Source organism: Hetaerina americana, unplaced genomic scaffold (assembly GCF_022747635.1).
Source record: "Hetaerina americana unplaced genomic scaffold, ioHetAmer1.1.p SCAF_24, whole genome shotgun sequence".
Classification (NCBI taxonomy): domain Eukaryota; kingdom Metazoa; phylum Arthropoda; class Insecta; order Odonata; family Calopterygidae; genus Hetaerina; species Hetaerina americana.
This window is the reverse complement of record NW_027286808.1, coordinates 7568793-7586509: the sequence shown is the minus strand read 5'-3', so window position 1 is coordinate 7586509 and position 17717 is coordinate 7568793. Positions and strand designations below refer to the sequence as shown.

General features: G+C 34.1%; 2 protein-coding genes across 4 annotated transcripts in view; one reads left to right on the top strand and one right to left on the bottom strand.

The window, feature by feature from the left end:
* Positions 1-788: 788 nt before the first annotated feature.
* On the top strand, positions 789-9124 carry LOC139689467 (uncharacterized). 3 transcript variants are annotated; one of them, XM_071586604.1, is made up of 8 exons: positions 789-840; positions 924-1052; positions 1870-1986; positions 2104-2259; positions 2342-2629; positions 6902-7062; positions 8279-8572; positions 8687-9124. In XM_071586604.1, the coding sequence occupies exons 1-8, from the start codon at positions 823-825 to the stop codon at positions 8790-8792; spliced, it is 1269 nt and encodes a 422-aa protein (XP_071442705.1). In that variant the 5' UTR covers positions 789-822; the 3' UTR covers positions 8793-9124. The 3 variants fall into 3 exon arrangements, with proteins under 3 accessions (XP_071442705.1, XP_071442704.1, XP_071442703.1); XM_071586603.1 differs by having other exon boundaries at positions 924-1199; XM_071586602.1 differs by having other exon boundaries at positions 924-1382.
* Positions 9125-9491: 367 nt separating this feature from the next.
* The window catches only part of LOC139689469 (double-stranded RNA-specific editase 1-like), a 30289-nt gene continuing 22063 nt past the window's right edge, over positions 9492-17717 (bottom strand). Inside the window, exons 4-7 of the mRNA XM_071586606.1 lie at positions 16059-16228; positions 14300-14674; positions 12463-12661; positions 9492-9598 (exon numbers count right to left, since the gene is read on the bottom strand). Coding sequence (XP_071442707.1) covers positions 9522-9598; positions 12463-12661; positions 14300-14674; positions 16059-16228 — 821 coding nt within the window. The 3' untranslated portion in view covers positions 9492-9521. The remainder of the gene's footprint in view (positions 9599-12462; positions 12662-14299; positions 14675-16058; positions 16229-17717) is intronic.

Sequence of the window (17717 nt, the reverse complement as noted above, 5' to 3'; positions counted from 1 at the left end):
ACTGAAAGTAGCGAGTTTAGGGAAAAGGGATAACTAAATATAAACTGCATCATTATCATACAATTCACCTCACACCAAAAATCTTGGAGAGAATTTCATGTCTAGAAGTTGACTACAATGGCCTACATCCACTGCCCTTTCCATTAACAATGTAATTTGAAATATCCCCGTTTTCTGAAGAGAGAATGAGAGATGCCATTTCATGCGTCGTGTTGATATGGCGAAGATGATGCCTGTTTCATAGGTGTGTAATGCTATGATGCTTTGATCGTTTGCCTATATCTACAGTTCGCACTCGTGTACTAGCGGCTGTTTGCCCCGACTTTAAAAATTTTCCTCTGAGACGATACATAAAAGTACGCAACCAGCACAACTCAGAATATTTGAATGACACTTTATGTTCATCAGATAACCTTTAAGCTTAATAGAATTCAACGTTAATAATCGTTGTTTAAACGGAATAAATAAAACTTTGCAGAATTAGCAAAGATCAGTTTTAGTTCATCATGTAATTACAATATTTGTGAGTGATTTGAAGTAAATATTCTCGTAACGTTCTCCATTTCCCCAACTTCACGTCTGCTTAAATTCGAGACGGGTGCATTTCAGTAGTCTTGGATTATTTTATTCATTGAAAATGCTATCACGGTTAATTTAAAATATACACCTATCCGTTTTCAATAAAAACATAAGCAGTAGCTTTCGTAATAAATTGACTTTATAAATCAATTGACATCGAAACCTTCGACGGATTCGATAGATCGGCACATACACCACAAAGTCGTTTCATTATGTATCGCGGTGGAAACAGATGGCTTTGAAATGGATTTCAAATTTAAGGTGAAGATCTGACAACAACTTTGGCACTTCTATTTTTCTTGAATGCTCTGCTTGAGCCTAATTAGATTTATTTTATTTAATAGTATGTTAACGAAGAGCAGCTAATGAAGGTGATTAAAAGGGTTCAACGAGACAGGAGATGTAAGAAGCAAAACGCTGAGGACTTCGTACAAGAATTATCAACGGAAAAATATGTCACAGTGCCACAAGAGGTCGGGCGCCCTCAAAATGTAGAGGTTTTAACTAATTCTCAAAGTGTAGGAGGCAGGACTAATCGAGAGTATTTTACTTTTTCCCGTGACAAGTTCCATCCGCTTAGTATGCCTGTGGGTTATGAAGCGGAAGACAAACGTGAAAGAGTAAATACTTTAGTGATAAGATTACGTAATACTCGTAGAAATATTTTGGGGATTTTAGATGAATTGACCCATCATAATGAAAGAATCATCCTAGATGACAATTATTTCAAAGATTCAAACGAAGTTTTGAATGCATCAGCAGATGCTAAGGCCAGGAATTTCATGTGCTTAATAATCAGACAGGTAAGAAATTTTTACTTGACGGATATCATATTCTGCGCTTCTTTCCGCAGTGATTGAGCTGAATCATATCACGGATACTGTTTATACATATTATCATAAATGTCACCGGGAGGTTAAGGATGTAAACAGACGAAGAGTATTTACTGAACACGCTCTGGGCATCATATGTCTCAATTCCAAAATTTTGCAATTTCTTCGATTGGTTCATTTTAGTTACTGAAACAAATGTAATGTTAATGTACCGTTCTCCTTAATGAATGAGCATTTTTTAACACAGGATAATCTTTATTGTGATATGATTTTTTAATTACTTCTTATACCCATTGTGGCAAATTTTATAATCTGTAGAGAACTTTGATCGTGTATCTAAATTGAAAAAAATAGTGCCTAACATTTCTTTGTATTTAATCAACGAAGGATGGCACCTGTATTGTTTAGGTTATTTTAATTGTTACAATTATCTTAAGGTCATTTTTATTGATTTTAGGAGTACCCTATTGTTGTTAACATGAGGCGACTTGGTCTTTCTACATTTCAAAAAAACATACTCTCTCATCTGCAAATACTCCTAGATTGCCATAATATTGCTTTGAGAATGCTGAAGGTAAGCATTATTTTTCCAAAATCTATTGTCTGTAAATATATAATGCATGTATATATAAATTTTGTTTATAATATGGTGTTAGCACGGTGGTACTAATGAAAAAATATTGTATTTAAGATATTTATTCGAGGAATTCCTTATACTCTGAGTATGGAGAAAAGTAAGGAGAAGCTGAGAGGCTTATTGGAACGTATTATAACTCTATCTAGTGTATGCAAAATACTTTCAGGAGGGCACAGTGATATTGTTAGGTCTAAAGACTTTTTGATGGATGTAAGTATTACTTAAGTTATTTTTATCTTGCTATAATGGTTTGTATAATTTATTTATATTTTGTGTTCTGTATCTACCTAAGGATGTGGACAGGAAATGTGTAAATCTTCTTGAATCAGGAAAAAAGAGGCCGAGATTAGATCCAATAAGTCAAGGCAAGAATTTAAAAATTCCGGGACAATTATGTACACACGCTGGACTAAATAAAATAACCAATGATGCTTGTTGCAAGTATGAAAGGCATATTACTAGAAGAACTTTTAAGAAATTAGCTGACAGAGTATTTGGTGGAAAAGAGAGGTCCAGAGAAACTAATGCGAGGAGGAAAAGTTCCAGCGGAGCACCTGAAGTAAAATCTTCTAAAGATAAGGTTGGTCACTTAGAGCAGTTTTTCTGCCTCATGATACCCTAAAAATTCCTTTCAAAAAATCACCTTATTTCGATACCCCTTGCCTTAAAGCAAGGGTTATCCATAAAATTGTTTAGTTATGTTTAATAATTAATCAATTGCTGACACAGTAGGTACATAATTTGTATAATGGGGTTACAGATGAATTTAAATACCAGTGCTGGTGATGGGAATTAACATTTTGCATTTGCACCTCTTGGGATTTGGCAATGGGATTGAAACAAGCTTAGGCTTTATCCAATGTTTCAAGAACAGGTTTGAATTATGCATTTTATATTACAATAGTCATCTTATTTAATAATTTATCTTTTGTTAGTTAATATTCTGTGCTAGTTATCTTGATGACATTTAATATGGCTGTACCATTTGTCAAAGTGAATAAAGTTTATAATAATTACTTTGGGCATCAATATGGGGAATATTGAAAGGTATTAAATACAATAATTGAAGAAAAAAAGGAAAAGGTGTGGAAGTATTCATGTAAGTAGCACATTTAAATATGTTATTTTTTCCATTGGTTTTGCAAAATAAAAGCATTGTCTTTAACATTGTGTCTTATTATTTAATGTTATTTTGTGGCTGTATAGAAGTCCTAACAAAATAGCCTTTTGCATAAAGTTGGAAAAAATTGAAGAGAAATATAATTTCTTATAAGAGAAGTAAATATTTTTTCAATTTATTATAAGAAGAGAAGTAAAATCTTTTACAGTGTTATTACACTCACAGTTAAAATGAGAAACAATTGTAAAACCTATTACTATGTACATGTCCATGATGACCTTTCCTCTCAAAACCTTTGGTGCTGTTTCTTTTGAATTTAGCTTCTATGTAATTTCTTTGTAACAACCAAATATTAGGCTCTCATCATTTTGCCCTTTCATATTCCTCGGTATCATTGTTTTAGATCTTTTATTAATCAAATCATTCTTGTCCCTCAGTTAGTACACTAAGGTTCTCAGGAAAATAGTTGGCATTAGCATTGTGAGAATGAGCTTTTAAGCTCATTGAACAACATAGTTCTCTGACTTTCTTAGTATATTTTCACTTTGTGATTGGAAGCCTATATCTCAATAAGTAGTTCAGTTTATCCTGCACAAAAAGCTGGAATGTTGTGCGATAAGAATGATCTAGAGTCCAGGCACTGGTATTCCTGGAAATATTTCAGATGTTTGGATAGAAGACTTTTTTTCTGGATTTTAGCTCCATGTTGCAATGATTTCAAGGTTCTTCCTATCAATCCTGCTGTATGTGCACAATTTTTACTAAATAAATAAAATAAATAAATAAATTAAGAGGTATCCCTAAATGAAAAGATTCTTTCCTTCCCTCTAGATGTTATTCATAGTTCTTCCTCATATATACATCACACTTAATATGATTCTAGAACTTTTCTTGGTTATAAGTTTTATACCAAAGTACTTAAGGTATAACTTTTATATCGCCCCTATGATATCACACTGCTGCTTTGCACTAAAAGTCATCCAGAGAAAGAATTAAACCAAAATCATTTTTAATCCATGGTTTCCTTGTCCTTAAGTTTGGTTTGGGGCTTTCGATGTCCCTTATTTGATATTTTCTGCAAGAGTACCCAGCTCCCTTTCTTCAATGATGATTTTTTTCTGTACCATGTTGATACTACTTCCTTGTTTTTCTGGTTAATTCTTTTGCCTACTATTGCATCAACAGTCCACCCTGTTTTATCTTTTTAAATTAGATGCTGCACTTTGTTATTACTGATCTGAATACTCATTCGCTGATGAGACAAAAGGGTTTGTTATGGTTAACTCTCCTGCAAAACACTTACTTTCTCTATGCAGTCATTCCAGTCGCTAAACTAGGAGCACCCATTATAACTTCCTGTAATTGATCGTATACCCTGTGACTTCTTCATCTCTATAATTACTCAGTGACATGTAGAACTGAACGATGGTGAAGTTTGTTGGTGCAGCTTCTACTAATAATGTTCAGTTGCTTTATGTTTACTCTGCATCTTCCTACCATTTTGTTCAATATTATTGCCACCACTTCTTGGCTTTCTTCTCCTCCTGTATATTACTTTGTAACTATAATCCAGTTACCCCTGCTGTCCTCTTCAAGTCCTAAAACATCTGTATTTCCTGTCTCCATCTCTCACATATTTTTCTAGTCTTCAACATTGGCCTAAGATTCCAAATTCCTTTTTCCCTATCGGATGGACCTCTTTTGAATTCCATGAGATTATGACTGCAGAAGCATTGATTATGCCGATATACAGGTGATGGTGCCAATTCCCTTAGTTGCCAGTTTCACTGTCTCTATATTGCCCACCATGGCATTCTTGGGATAATCGAGGTGCTTAGCTGTTGCCTTCTGACACCATCACTCAATTGGGGTCAGATGCCTCATTGAAGAGTGGACACTGCACTGTCTACCATTTGTCTGGCTTATAACCTTTGATTCATGGGTGACCCTACCTAGAACAAAAATTACTCCTGCCAGCATAGCTTTTTAGGTCATCAGAACTCACTAGCCCATCTAAGTTGCAGTTCATGGGGAGGGATATAAATGTAGAGACACTCATGAGAAAGGTATTACCTTTCATTACCTTGACTTATTTATTCCCTTGTGATGTTCTCAAGGCAATGTAAAAATTCTATTTCTTTTATTATGGTTCTTCCCTCTACGATTTGGGTGGGAATGGAACCTTGACTGTTTTTCGGATTAAATTCAACCATCTTTCTCTCTCAAAACTATCTCAAATTGAAAACCAGTAGTTTGCATAAAGCTGCTTTAGTATCTGGCAGTAGTTTCATTAAGAAAGATAAACTTTTCTTCTACATAGTTTTGCACAAGCCACTGAAAGGCTGTTTAGGACACCAGTGGCCAAGTTTGAAGGTCCTGTGTCTTTGCCCAGGTAGATCAAACGGCCATTACATCTGGTTTCTAATGACACCATCAATTAGGGCAATGTTTTCCTATCAATAATGTGGAAATTCAGTGTCCTGTTTAATACAGAAATTCCTCATACTCTTGTTAGTCAAATTGGGTAATTGCAATATAAAATAAGTGAGCGCCACTCTGTAAATTGCTTTTGTTCTGAATCTAAGTGGAATGGATCTCCTGTGGGGACTTTTATGAAATTAACCATTCACATTGATGATCCCAGGTACCACTTTAGCTGCATGCGAGATGAAAAATTATCTATCCATACATATGGCCGCCTTCCTTTTTATTTGATGAAAATTAACAGAACCTTCCAACCAAATGTCTCCAATATAAATGCTATGAATTACCCCATAAAACTCGTCCATGTTACCCATAATTCTTCTTCAGTTTCAAAGGAATGTTATCCATTGCAATAGTCCTAATTTTTTATATACTTCATACCTTTCCATCTCATGTTTGATTGGCAATGATATGCTGAAGACTGAAATAAAGGGGCAGACAAAGGATATGCATATTGGATTTTATGGATGGAATATACTCTAGTTTCAGGCTTCTATTCCTGGAAGAATTTGATATCCATATTAAAAGATTTTGCACTGAACACTATTTTAAGATGAAACGTATTTCACTTACATCATCTGATACAAAGTTCATGTAGATGCACTAATGGAATATATGCTTAGGGAATATGCAGGGCGGGTTTTAGTGGTTGGGACTAGGGTTAGGGAAGAGGTAGTGGTGCCATGGCATGGGGGCGATCATGTACATTCAATGGTTGGTTTTGCTTTTTCCTCTCTAGATAAGTTTTTTTGGAAAGAAGAGGGAAGGGTTATGAGCAATTGCTCATCGCAAAGGATTGTTTTGGGGTTGGCCAACTGCAACCATTCAACCCCCTCCACTCTGTCCTAAGCGTATCTATCACAGTGCTGCATTTGAATGAAATCAGTTCCTGATGACACTAAGTCAATGAATCGCATATCTTTAAATAAAGTCCGTGGAAAAGTACAAAATCTTTTAATGTTATGAAAAGAGGATGTAGGAGGAATTGCAGAGTTTATTGTAGTACTGGAGGTCCGGTTGTTTAGTAAGGAGAGGCAAAGAAATTTTGAACAGATTCATCATGAATGGGCTATCAATAGTATGCATGCACTTATTCCAGCATGATTTCAGTTATTTTAAAATTAATTCTCCCATTATGACTCTAAATAATACATGTTTGATTAACATTGAATTTTGCTTCGTTATTTCTAAGGACTGACTTCACTTAATTCCATTTTCTGCTTTGAAAATATAATTTTGTAACCATAGGTACATTCCTTGAAGGAAGAAAGCAAGACAAATTCTAAGCAAGTTATTGAAGATTCTCCTAATAAACTGGAGCTCCCGGTTCATGACATAACCAGGCCCCAGTCATGCAGAGATATAAGTTTAAGAGAGACAGTTACAGATTTGGAATTAAGATGTGAAGCGTAAGTTTCATGCATCCCCATTAAACGGACCTTTAACATTATGTACCCTCAACTGCATTGGGCCATTTAGTCTCCCAAGAGGCAACTACTTAAATTTTGCAAGCAGACAAACATAAGTGATATCAAACATTATAAAACAAATTTCTGCCTAATTGTTTATCTGACTCCTCAACATCCTAGCTATTACCTGTGGAAAAGGTGCCCATCAAAGGCATTAGATATGTTAAAGAAATAAAGCACAACAAATGGCTGAATTCAAGTGAAAAAAGAGGCAACTAAAATTTCCAAGGTTTTTTTATATTATTTTGATATGTTGCTATATTGTCAATTATAGACAAATATTGATCACATAAGTTTATAAGATATGGGTATAACACTAAGTCACCTATACCTGTGTGAATTATGGTTGCAATCTTGTTTGAGCTAATTTCATTTAGAACACCACAAGTTTCTGTCAGTGTAGATAAATCATATGATCCCAGTATAAATCAGCAAAGCAACCAAATAAAAAAACCAGTGTAATGACACAAAGATTTTTTCTAATTGAAGCATGAGCTACATCTGTCATGTAATAAACTTATATCAACAATAAATATTACAAATAAAAAAAGATGAGCCAGGGATAAAATATGAATGTAATCTTTACCCAGCATTAATTCATTACATAAAAATCATAATCTTACCTGGTTGGCATTCTCTTGCAATCTTTCCTTGGCCAGGCAGGATGTATTACAGGCTACGATACCGTGCTTTAATAGTCAGATTTTGGTTGAGCTCAACTAAAATTTATTGATGGCCTTGTTCTTCTCATTGCAAATTATGCACAAAACTTAATATTGGTTTCTTAAGAGCAATTAAGTAATTGTTTTTATATGTACTATACCAAATGGCCACCTAAACAGTAGTTTCACCAAGAATTTTTACTGGAAAAACCAGTACAACTAAATGACTGTTTGAATGATAAATGTAGATTACCTACAATGAAGGCATTAGTTTTCAACTTTAAGAGCTTTCTTGTGCTATTTAACATAATTGACCATAATCAATTTCCAAAGAGAAATAATAAATGGTTATATCGTTAGACATTGAATTTGTTGATAGTTAGGTAAATAATGATTTTACTAAGCAGCAAGCTTCAACTATTTGCCAATCATAATACAAAGATGATCTTATAAATTTCACCTCTGTAATCTTTATCACTTTGCATTCTTTTTAGAGAGGAGGAAGAAATAAACAACTTAACTGGGGATAAAAAAACCGAAGACCATGAGATATGTGAAATATTTGATGCTGTCCAAAGTAATTTACCCAATGGAGCAGATGATACATATAATCAGGAGGAAATAAGTCTAACTAAATTACAACAGCATAATGAACATTCTAATGGATTAGTTCTTAGTAAACAATCCACAAACTCTTTTTTCATGAATGACGAGAAGCAACAAGAAACACCTTCAGTTGAAGATTTAAAATGCTCAGATGAGATTAAGCTGTCCAATGCTGCAGGGAGGTAAGGATAATATGCATTTAAATATTTAAAAAAAATTGAATTTCTAGTGCTGCAAAATCTTGCTAATCCTGCAACAACTGAATTTTCCAATATTTCATGACATTTCATTTCCAGTATATCTGACATCATAATAGGTGAATGCCTTGGAAGAATTGGCCATGAGGTTGACAATTTTGTAGCAGACTTGGTACAGAATATGTTTTCACTTGAGTTTTCTTAGCATGTCTGTTACTCTAGAGAAACAGTCAAGTATTCAAGTATAAATTGATCAAAACCAAAAGGGTTAATGGAGTATATCTGACATCACTGCCTGGGAAGAATTGGTTATGAGGTTGACAATTTTGTAGCAGGCTTCATGCAGATGTTTTCACTTGAGTTTTTTTGGCATGTCTGTTACTCTAGAGAAACAGTTAAGTACTCAAGTATAAATTAATGAAAACCAAAAGGGTTGTTGGAGTTCCCATGAGATACAAGCATAGGACTGTTTCCTTTTATGTTAAGGTTAGGCTTTTGATATTCTTTGTACACTAACAATCAAATAAACACACTGACAGTATACCTTGAAATGTATTGAATACTGGTAAATTTGCATGCAAGATTCTCAGTAATTACCGTTATATTATTAAAAATTGTTCGGAAACATTTCATTCTACAATGTTAATTCTAAATACTTATGAATACCAAAATGGTGTTATTAACTCTAATTTGGAGAGGAGAGACAATACTACCACACAATAGAGGCATTTTTAAGTTAATCTCCTCTTTGGAATCAAAATGAGAATGACTATCATGATGACCTACAATCATACCTAACTGTTATGTAATGATTGTGTAACACTAGTTGAAACAAACAAGTTCTTACAAATGGAACTTTCCAGTTACTTTGGATAAAAAAGGTTGATATAAATTCAAATACAACTAATGTTTCAACAATATTATTTTTAAAAAATCAATCATATTTAATATCATAAGCACCAGCTAGGGCAGCTTTGGCAGTCTCCTTTTTGGCTTCCTTTTTATTCTTACCTAGAAAAATAAAAAATTACATATTTTTAGTGAAAAGCTTCACTGCAAAACTGTCTACAAATTTCAGAAATGGCTGAACTTAATATAATGGTTTCGAACTAAATTAAACTTCTGTGTATATAGTGTATTGAACCGAAGAGAGATTACTATCACCAAGCTGTGAGTTGCAATACTTGATTTGGTTAAAGGAACTTCATCCATGCTACCTTAAGGAATACTTTCTATTCAAGAGCTTTTTTGAAAAAGAAAAGTAGATACAGATGTAATCATGAGAGATTATTGAGCCTGAAGTTATTTAATATAGTTGAATTTACTTGGTAATCTGGCTTAGTGCAAATTATAAGTTCTGTGGAGTATCCTCAATCCAGAACAGTTAAGATGAATTGGAAAATTTACCTATAGTGTAACTTTCATCTTTTTATTCAAAGATATTTGTTGATAAAGTAGTTTCTAGTACCACACATTCAATACCATCAAAATTAAGTTTTTTCAAACATTTTTCATAATTATTCATTTTTACAAAATACACTTGAAATAGTAGCATAGTTTGGAATATTAATGCTTAATCACAGCAGGAGTGGCACCTTCACCTTTTGTTGACTGAACATTTTTGTATAACAAACGTGCATGGTAAAAATGGGAATACATTATACTTGAATATGAATATTATCATCCTATTGACAATAACTAAATTTGTTGTGCTGTCCATAATTAACACCGTCAGTACAGCTAAGAAGGGAAACAATCAATGCTACCTCAAACTTATCCAAGTGGCAGTGTTGTCACTCCAGAAAAGCGAAAAAAGCAACATTCAACAACATTGAAGATCACGATTGAAAGAAAAACTGGTTAAAAAGGCCAAACTACCAATTGCTGTCACTCTGCTAAGTTGCCACTCAGATCACAAACGATTCATCAGACATCCACTTTCTGAAATATCGTGAAAATGAACTATAAAAATCCAATCATTTCCACAATACTATACTTATCTGAATATTACCTCACTAACCACTCCCTCATTTCTGAAAAAAATTGAGTCCCAGAACAGACCTTATGTTTAATAGTCTTAAGAGGTTTCCAACTTCTCAAAAAATAGACACTTCAATCATTTCATTTAGGTGCAATGCTTAAGAAATAATAGCTATTTATGATAAAAATAGCCATTTCTTAAATGATTCCAACCTGTTAACATTTACATAGATTATGCCTAACAAATCATGAGTGATGAACTTGAATAAACTTCCCTGGGTAACAAATGATATTAAACATGAAATAATATAATCTTGAGATTTAACATCAACTTCCGGGAGATACCTAATACACTATAGAGAATAAAAATAATGGAAATGCTTTGGTCTACGAAAGCTATTCAAATATAAGAAGATCAATAACAAAATTTTGTGATATAAAAATGTCTCTGTAATTTAGCTCAATGTAAATGTAGTTACACAGAATGAATACAAATCACATCCCAGATGTCAAGAAATTATCCATAAAACATTGAACTTAAGTGAAAACTTATGTTTTTACCTGTACTGACAGCTGGTGTTAATATATATTTTGAAGAGTGAATACATACCCCTCTTACTTTTCCTGTCACTCTTTCAAGAAAAAGGGTGGGATTGTCCAGTGAACAGGGACATTTCTAATCCTATATGCGATTTAAGTTAATTAGCATTTTCTGTGTTACGCGTACAAATGTCAGCAGTGAAAAAAGAAGTAACTTAATGGCAGTGTTGAAAAAAGAAGTAACTTAATGGCAGTGTTGAAAAAAGGATCAATTTTCCAGCAACCCAATAATTTTGGTATGCCTTCAATGGTGAGAGTTCTCGAAAGATCCATACTTTCTGTGTTGAGCTTCCCATTCATCTGCAAACCCACATATTTTACAAGGAATGGATGATGTTGAGTTGAATAAATTTAACATGGATACTTTAGAGATTAGTACTACATTTGTTATACACAAATTAAATTGGTATGAGTCTCAACTATTGTGTAGTATTTTAAAATAGACAATTCACATAAACATGGAACAGGCCATTAAGTTGTTATTAAGCATTAATTTAAAAAGAATTATCAATGTAGTTATTGCGCAAATATTTACACAGAGCACATTAAAGAGCCTTTCAATTTGTCAATTTTAAGAAATATTAGTCATATATTAATATCAGCCAACTACATAATGAAGAGCATTATGTTACTATGACAAATTATGCAGCCTTATGCCATACCAACCACATTACAATAGTAACACTATATTCAGTTAACCCTGATTTCCTCTTTTTACTAATTAATACTAACAGAACGCTGAGTCCTTCTCCAAAAACATGCTAACAGGAATCCACCATGTCTTACATTACTATAGAGAAGTATCCAATTGCTCATCAATTACACTATTCAATTACATTTAAATTACTGCTAGCTGATTACCCAATACCCACACATCATTATCTAAAAAATTAACAATAAAGGCTAATATGAACAAAATATAAATCATTCATATTCGGGCAAAATATTAAAATAATCAAATTCTGTATCAATCACTGCACCTGCTGCACAAAATTTACTGATATAACAATAAAAAAAACCACCCCACTTATTTGGACTTGCATCCAAAGGCTTAAGGTTTGGATATCCTACTATCCTCTCTCCCTCCCCCGGATGTGGGGAGGGAGAGAGAAAGCCAGTAGGATATCCACAGCAACATCCAAAACCCACTTTAATGAACACAGAACAATAGTATCTATGCATGCATTGAAAATGCTTAAACAAAAACCTTTCACGTCATATATGTGATAATAATTCTCAAGGGCAGATAAGATTTTGAAACAGACTTTTACTCTGAGGTAAAAATTAAAACTCACCCACTCCCACAAAAGTTTTGCCATCAATGACAACCTGCATTGTAAATGTGACATCACCCGGTGGACCAGATGATGAAACCTCTTCAAACTGTGTGCCTGGCCTCAACTGGTGAAGAAGCATGACAGGATGACGTTCTGTGGGGTTATCTGGAACCTTCTTCATTGGTGCTGCAGTGGCTTTTGCGGCAGCAACTACACTCTGAATTTTAAACAAATTTACTTAGGAAATAAATTACTACCGATAAATGCCATCAACAAATATTTGCCTGCTTAGTGTTAAATAGTATTGGTATGTAAATGCAAAGTCAAGGAACAATGTATCATAAATATTCAAATAATTGTGCATAGTAGAAAAAGCAACTAAAATCTGAAAACTGCAGTTTTACCGTAGTTATATCGAAACCAATAATGAATGGTCTAGGGGGTAGGACATCAGCCTTTAACTATGAAATTTTATAATTAGCATAATTTATAATAGCATTTAAAGTGGAATCTTTAAATTCCCTTTTTGTCAGAAATAAACTTGACGTCTTATACTTAGAGTTAAGTTTAGCGTCAGGGTAGTTCTACATTTGCCTATCAAACCACCCATCGAGCTGATTACTGATATTTGCCCTTAATTTAAAATTTTGAAGTTGAACAATGAGGTTATTTCTGGTTAACCAAAAATCACAAACACTTACAAAGGAACACATGCACACCAGTCACTTGATTCAAAATAAAAAAATTATACAAATCAATATTCTGTGAAAGAGTAAAGCTATTCGTCATGCATGGCAAAATAGCCTTTATCTTTCCCCATTTCAAATTGATAGAGATAATAATATATTAATCTAGATTCAATATTTTAACTCACAGAAAAGTTTTATTCATTCATTTTAGATTACCATAATAATTATTTTGTCCCAGCCAAAATGTAAACCATGACGTACCTATCGAATAACAACTCAAAGTGCACTTTCACAATAATTCTTTTGGAATTACCACAGTTTTCCTTTATACCAGAGGTGGATGGGTCAAAATGGAAAACATGCAGAATAAATTCTACTTGACCGAATACTAGAAGACAAGGGAGTAATTAAGGGGCTCTGATTATCACGATCACTTTTGTAGCTAAAACAACTTCTGAAGAGCTAGAAAATATATTATCCACAAAACTTTTCACACAATTCATTTGATGCAAATAACATCCACAACATCATGTTTGTGAAATACTCATATTCTTTATGGCTAAAAGGCTCCCATTAATGACTCATGATGAAGGTGGAAAAGTACTCTAAGGTAAACGCGAGCCTATAGCTGATAGTTCAGGAAAATGAGATTTTATACATTTCCAGAATACTAGAATGTGTGGGCTACTACATGACAGGTAATGACTGTTTGTTAAGATACATGCACAATGAGCTTAGTGTGAGGGACTATGAATTCGATGACATCTCAGAAATTGAGATTTTCAAATCAAAAAAGTACAAGAAAAAAGTATGACCAACTATTGTACAAGGAATAACACACTTCTTCCACTAGAATGGAGTGAAGGTGGGGAAAATGGAATAAGAAAGTTCACCCACACCAGCCAACCATGCAAAGATACTAGGCATGTTTACAGCAGTGCAAGGGCTAATAGTAAGGCAGAAAAGCAAATGGTCAACTAATTTTTAGCTATCAGGATCACTAACTGATAAATGCACCAATGGTTTTTTTCAGTTTTAATTGCATAATAAGATTGCTCATAAATCTATATTCAAACAACTAAGCGAAGCCACACAGAGCTATATTAATTTAAGAAAAAGACTTCATGAGTGTGACATATGAAACACACTCAAATTTTCACTAGTACCTTTGAGACTATTTCCTTTGGAGGATTTGTAGTCAATGGCTCAGTAATACCAATTTCATCAGGCTGGCCTCCAGGGGTGACTGATTCAGATGGTTGCGTTTCCCACTCTGAAAACAATTTGTACAAAGCGAAGGATGCCAGACTGCCCCATGGGAAATCATCATCTACAGTGTCATTGGTTTCAGAAGCCTCTGCTTCAACTTCCATGGTTTCAGAGTCAGATTTAACTTTAGCCTCATCACTGTCACTTATTTTTGTGGAGTAATTGGTTTTGTAGAGTTTTTGTAAAAGCATACTTTTCAGTACTGTTTCAGCTGCATTCATTTTAGCATAAGCCCGGGAAAGACCTTTTCCCAAATATGTTTTGCCATCCACCTGAATTGGAAAGAACACATAGAAATCAATATTTTTCATGTCTTTTTATTTATAGTAAAATGTCAAATTTACTCTTTGGGAGATTGGTATTGTCACCAAATGAGGTTTGAAAATTCTTTTACTCTGAATATTTCTTTTCATGTTTTCCAAATCAAAAATTAAGAGAATCATCATAGAGTAGGTAATACACATAATCATAAACCAGTCTCAAAGGGCAATGCATATACAATCAATTCATATGCAAGACATTTTAGATAGAAATGAATAAAACTTAGGGTCTTATGCATTGTTCTTGGGTCTTAGTTGTTCATGGGGGTTTCAGCACCAAACATTCATAACATCTGTTCAGTATCCAAATCAATAGTAATCCAAAGCAAAATGGAAGATGATTTACTTCTTCATTGACATGCATGCCGGATAATAAGTCCCCATTAATGACTTCACCTTGACTAGCTTCTATCTTTGTACGAGGAAATATTTATTTGAAAGTTAAGGTTCCTCTTTTGGACTTGGAGCTTGTTCATTTTTCATTGGGTTCATATTTCTATTTTTTCGCACCATGCTCCCTATATTCTCATCACTTGCCGATGATTTGCAAGCGGTTACTATTCCTGTGATCTCATAAACTTTAACAGCAAAGAAAGATAATAGATTAAAATTTTAACCAAATGCTACCCTAAGCTGAGTTTAAAAAAATGTCTGTGCGTCAGCGTCAGGTAAGATTAACTTACAAAACAAAATCACAACGTTCCCCGAAGTTTAAATGAACGTCACGAGTCATTTCACCAATGGCTCGAGGATTGATTACCCTACTTGCCTCGATCGTTTATTAATTAAAAACACTTACTTGTCGGGGCCTGATAGCTTAATAACAAAAACAAACGTTTACAGAAGTAAATTAAACGGGAAACAGCGGTAGAAAATGGGTAAATGAACGCACAAGGCAGTTTCATGCTGTGCGAATTCCGAGTTCAGAATGAGGAAACTTAATATTTAATGTAACCAATTTAAGGAAACATCCACTGTGGAGCACGCAAATGAAAATTATGAGCTTAACTTAAAAAAAATAAAAACCTCCGACATATTCGAGGAATCCCATTCAGGAATACATACGAAAATAAATTATGCTTTAAAAAGAGAATAATTCATCATTGAAGTGAAAAAACGGAATTCTGGCGGTTACGAATGCATAAAAATGTAAAATTATTACCCACAAGTACAGCTTAGAGCTCACCGGATGACATAAGAATCCGGTATTGGCAGATCAATATCTCCCCCCAGGAGAAGGCATGAATTTCAGTATTATGGTAACAATTATAAAAATAGGGCGTTGATCTAGGATTCTAAATGTAAGGCCTAGCCTTTGAAGATATAATCACCATACCTCCACAGAACTGATGATTAGATGAGGAGACAGCTTACTGTACTGTTCATGGAATGAGTACTTGACACCAGGCTTAATCTCATGCAGAACCATGGTGGCATTTTTGGGTTGAAGGATCTTTTTTAAACGAGCATTTTGACGCTTCTTCTTCAACTTGTTCGGCACTTTATCTGCAAGTAAACCAATTACATTAATCAATGGCGATGCCTTTCAAGTGACGAGCTTTCATGTCAATACTGCACTGAAATTAATCTAGATGGTAAAATAGATAACATGTTTTCTCCAGTTCCTTCAAACAATCGGCACATACGGTTTTTGATCACTTCATCCTCCATCACTCCAATGCAATTTATTCCCTGCAAAAAAGTCCTAGGATAAAAATGCGCAAAATTGGTTTTCATAATCAGCAGTATCAGACGGACAAAGTAGGGCGTATTATTTACCACTGAAAACTCTCAAGCTACTACTAATGAACTCCAATACGTACCAGGGGTCGGAGTTAATCCGCCCGACAGTAAAACTGTCCACCGCGAATTACTACCTCGACGCGTCGGTCAGCGCGACCATTTTATCCGTGAGAGCTTTTCAGTAACCGGAAGTTGCACGCATATATATATATATAGAGGTATGTATGAAATATTTCGCGTCCATAGGGTCCAAAAATGACATTGGCCAATTGATCTAATATCGCATGAAAGGGCACGCGGTAAAATTTCAAAACTATATGTGTATACGTAGAAATAATATTCATTCGATACATAGGATTGTGAACTGATACATAATTCCTATTCATCATATATGAAATAGTTAATGAATGGTGGAGTAAGTATAAAATGCGACGAGTTTTTGCAAAAGAATATGTAGGAAATCAACTTCCAGACAAAATTGGCTAATTAAATTAACTGAATGCGTTAAAGGTCACATATTTGGCCATTTGAATTTCACCTAAAGGAAAGGATCTATGTCTTAGCGGAAAGTAGGGCGTGAAATAGAACAATCTTGAAGGCCACGGTTAGCACGTCTGTGGATCGAAGAAGAAAACTAAAAATTTTCTTACATGATTTATAATAAATATTACAGACTTCCGTCTATATATTTATCAATCGCGCAACTCAGAGTCAGTGAGAGGTAAATGACCAGAAATTAACCGGTAAATATTTTCACAAATACAGTCATATTACATTATTGATTGTGTGCCCTCTCTTATGGAGAGCAAGTATTTAATAGGCCACACCTCTATAGATAATACCGAAAAGGAAGTTTCGGCGATCATAGAAAAGGAAATCTCTACGGCACCATTCCATTCGAGAATTGTGATGGACAATGGTGTTATCTGTGATTACTATTCTTAAACTCAAGTGACCAAGTATAACATATTCAAGTTTTTTCATTAATAAAATCACGAAAAACTTTAAAAAAAAGATAAAGCAAATAAAATTAACCAGTAGCAAGCAAAGAAAAAACAAGGAGGGGCTAACAAACTTTCTGGGTATAAGGAAGAACACAACTGCAACACCAGCATACAAAAGAAAATAGATCTCAGAAACTGGTCTGTCACTCTTTGAAAGAAGATTAGAGGCAAAAAAGTGAAGAAAATGGAACGCATTGACAGCAAAATCAAATTTGTATATTCATTGATGTCGAAGAAAAGGCATTGAA

Excerpts from the sequence above, each read along its gene's own strand:
- LOC139689467 (XM_071586602.1), top strand. Across the intron at positions 2,260-2,341 it reads CTAAAGACTTTTTGATGGAT|GATGTGGACAGGAAATGTGT; the intron begins GTAAGTATTACT and ends TATCTACCTAAG. Across the intron at positions 2,630-6,901 it reads TAAAATCTTCTAAAGATAAG|GTACATTCCTTGAAGGAAGA; the intron begins GTTGGTCACTTA and ends TTGTAACCATAG.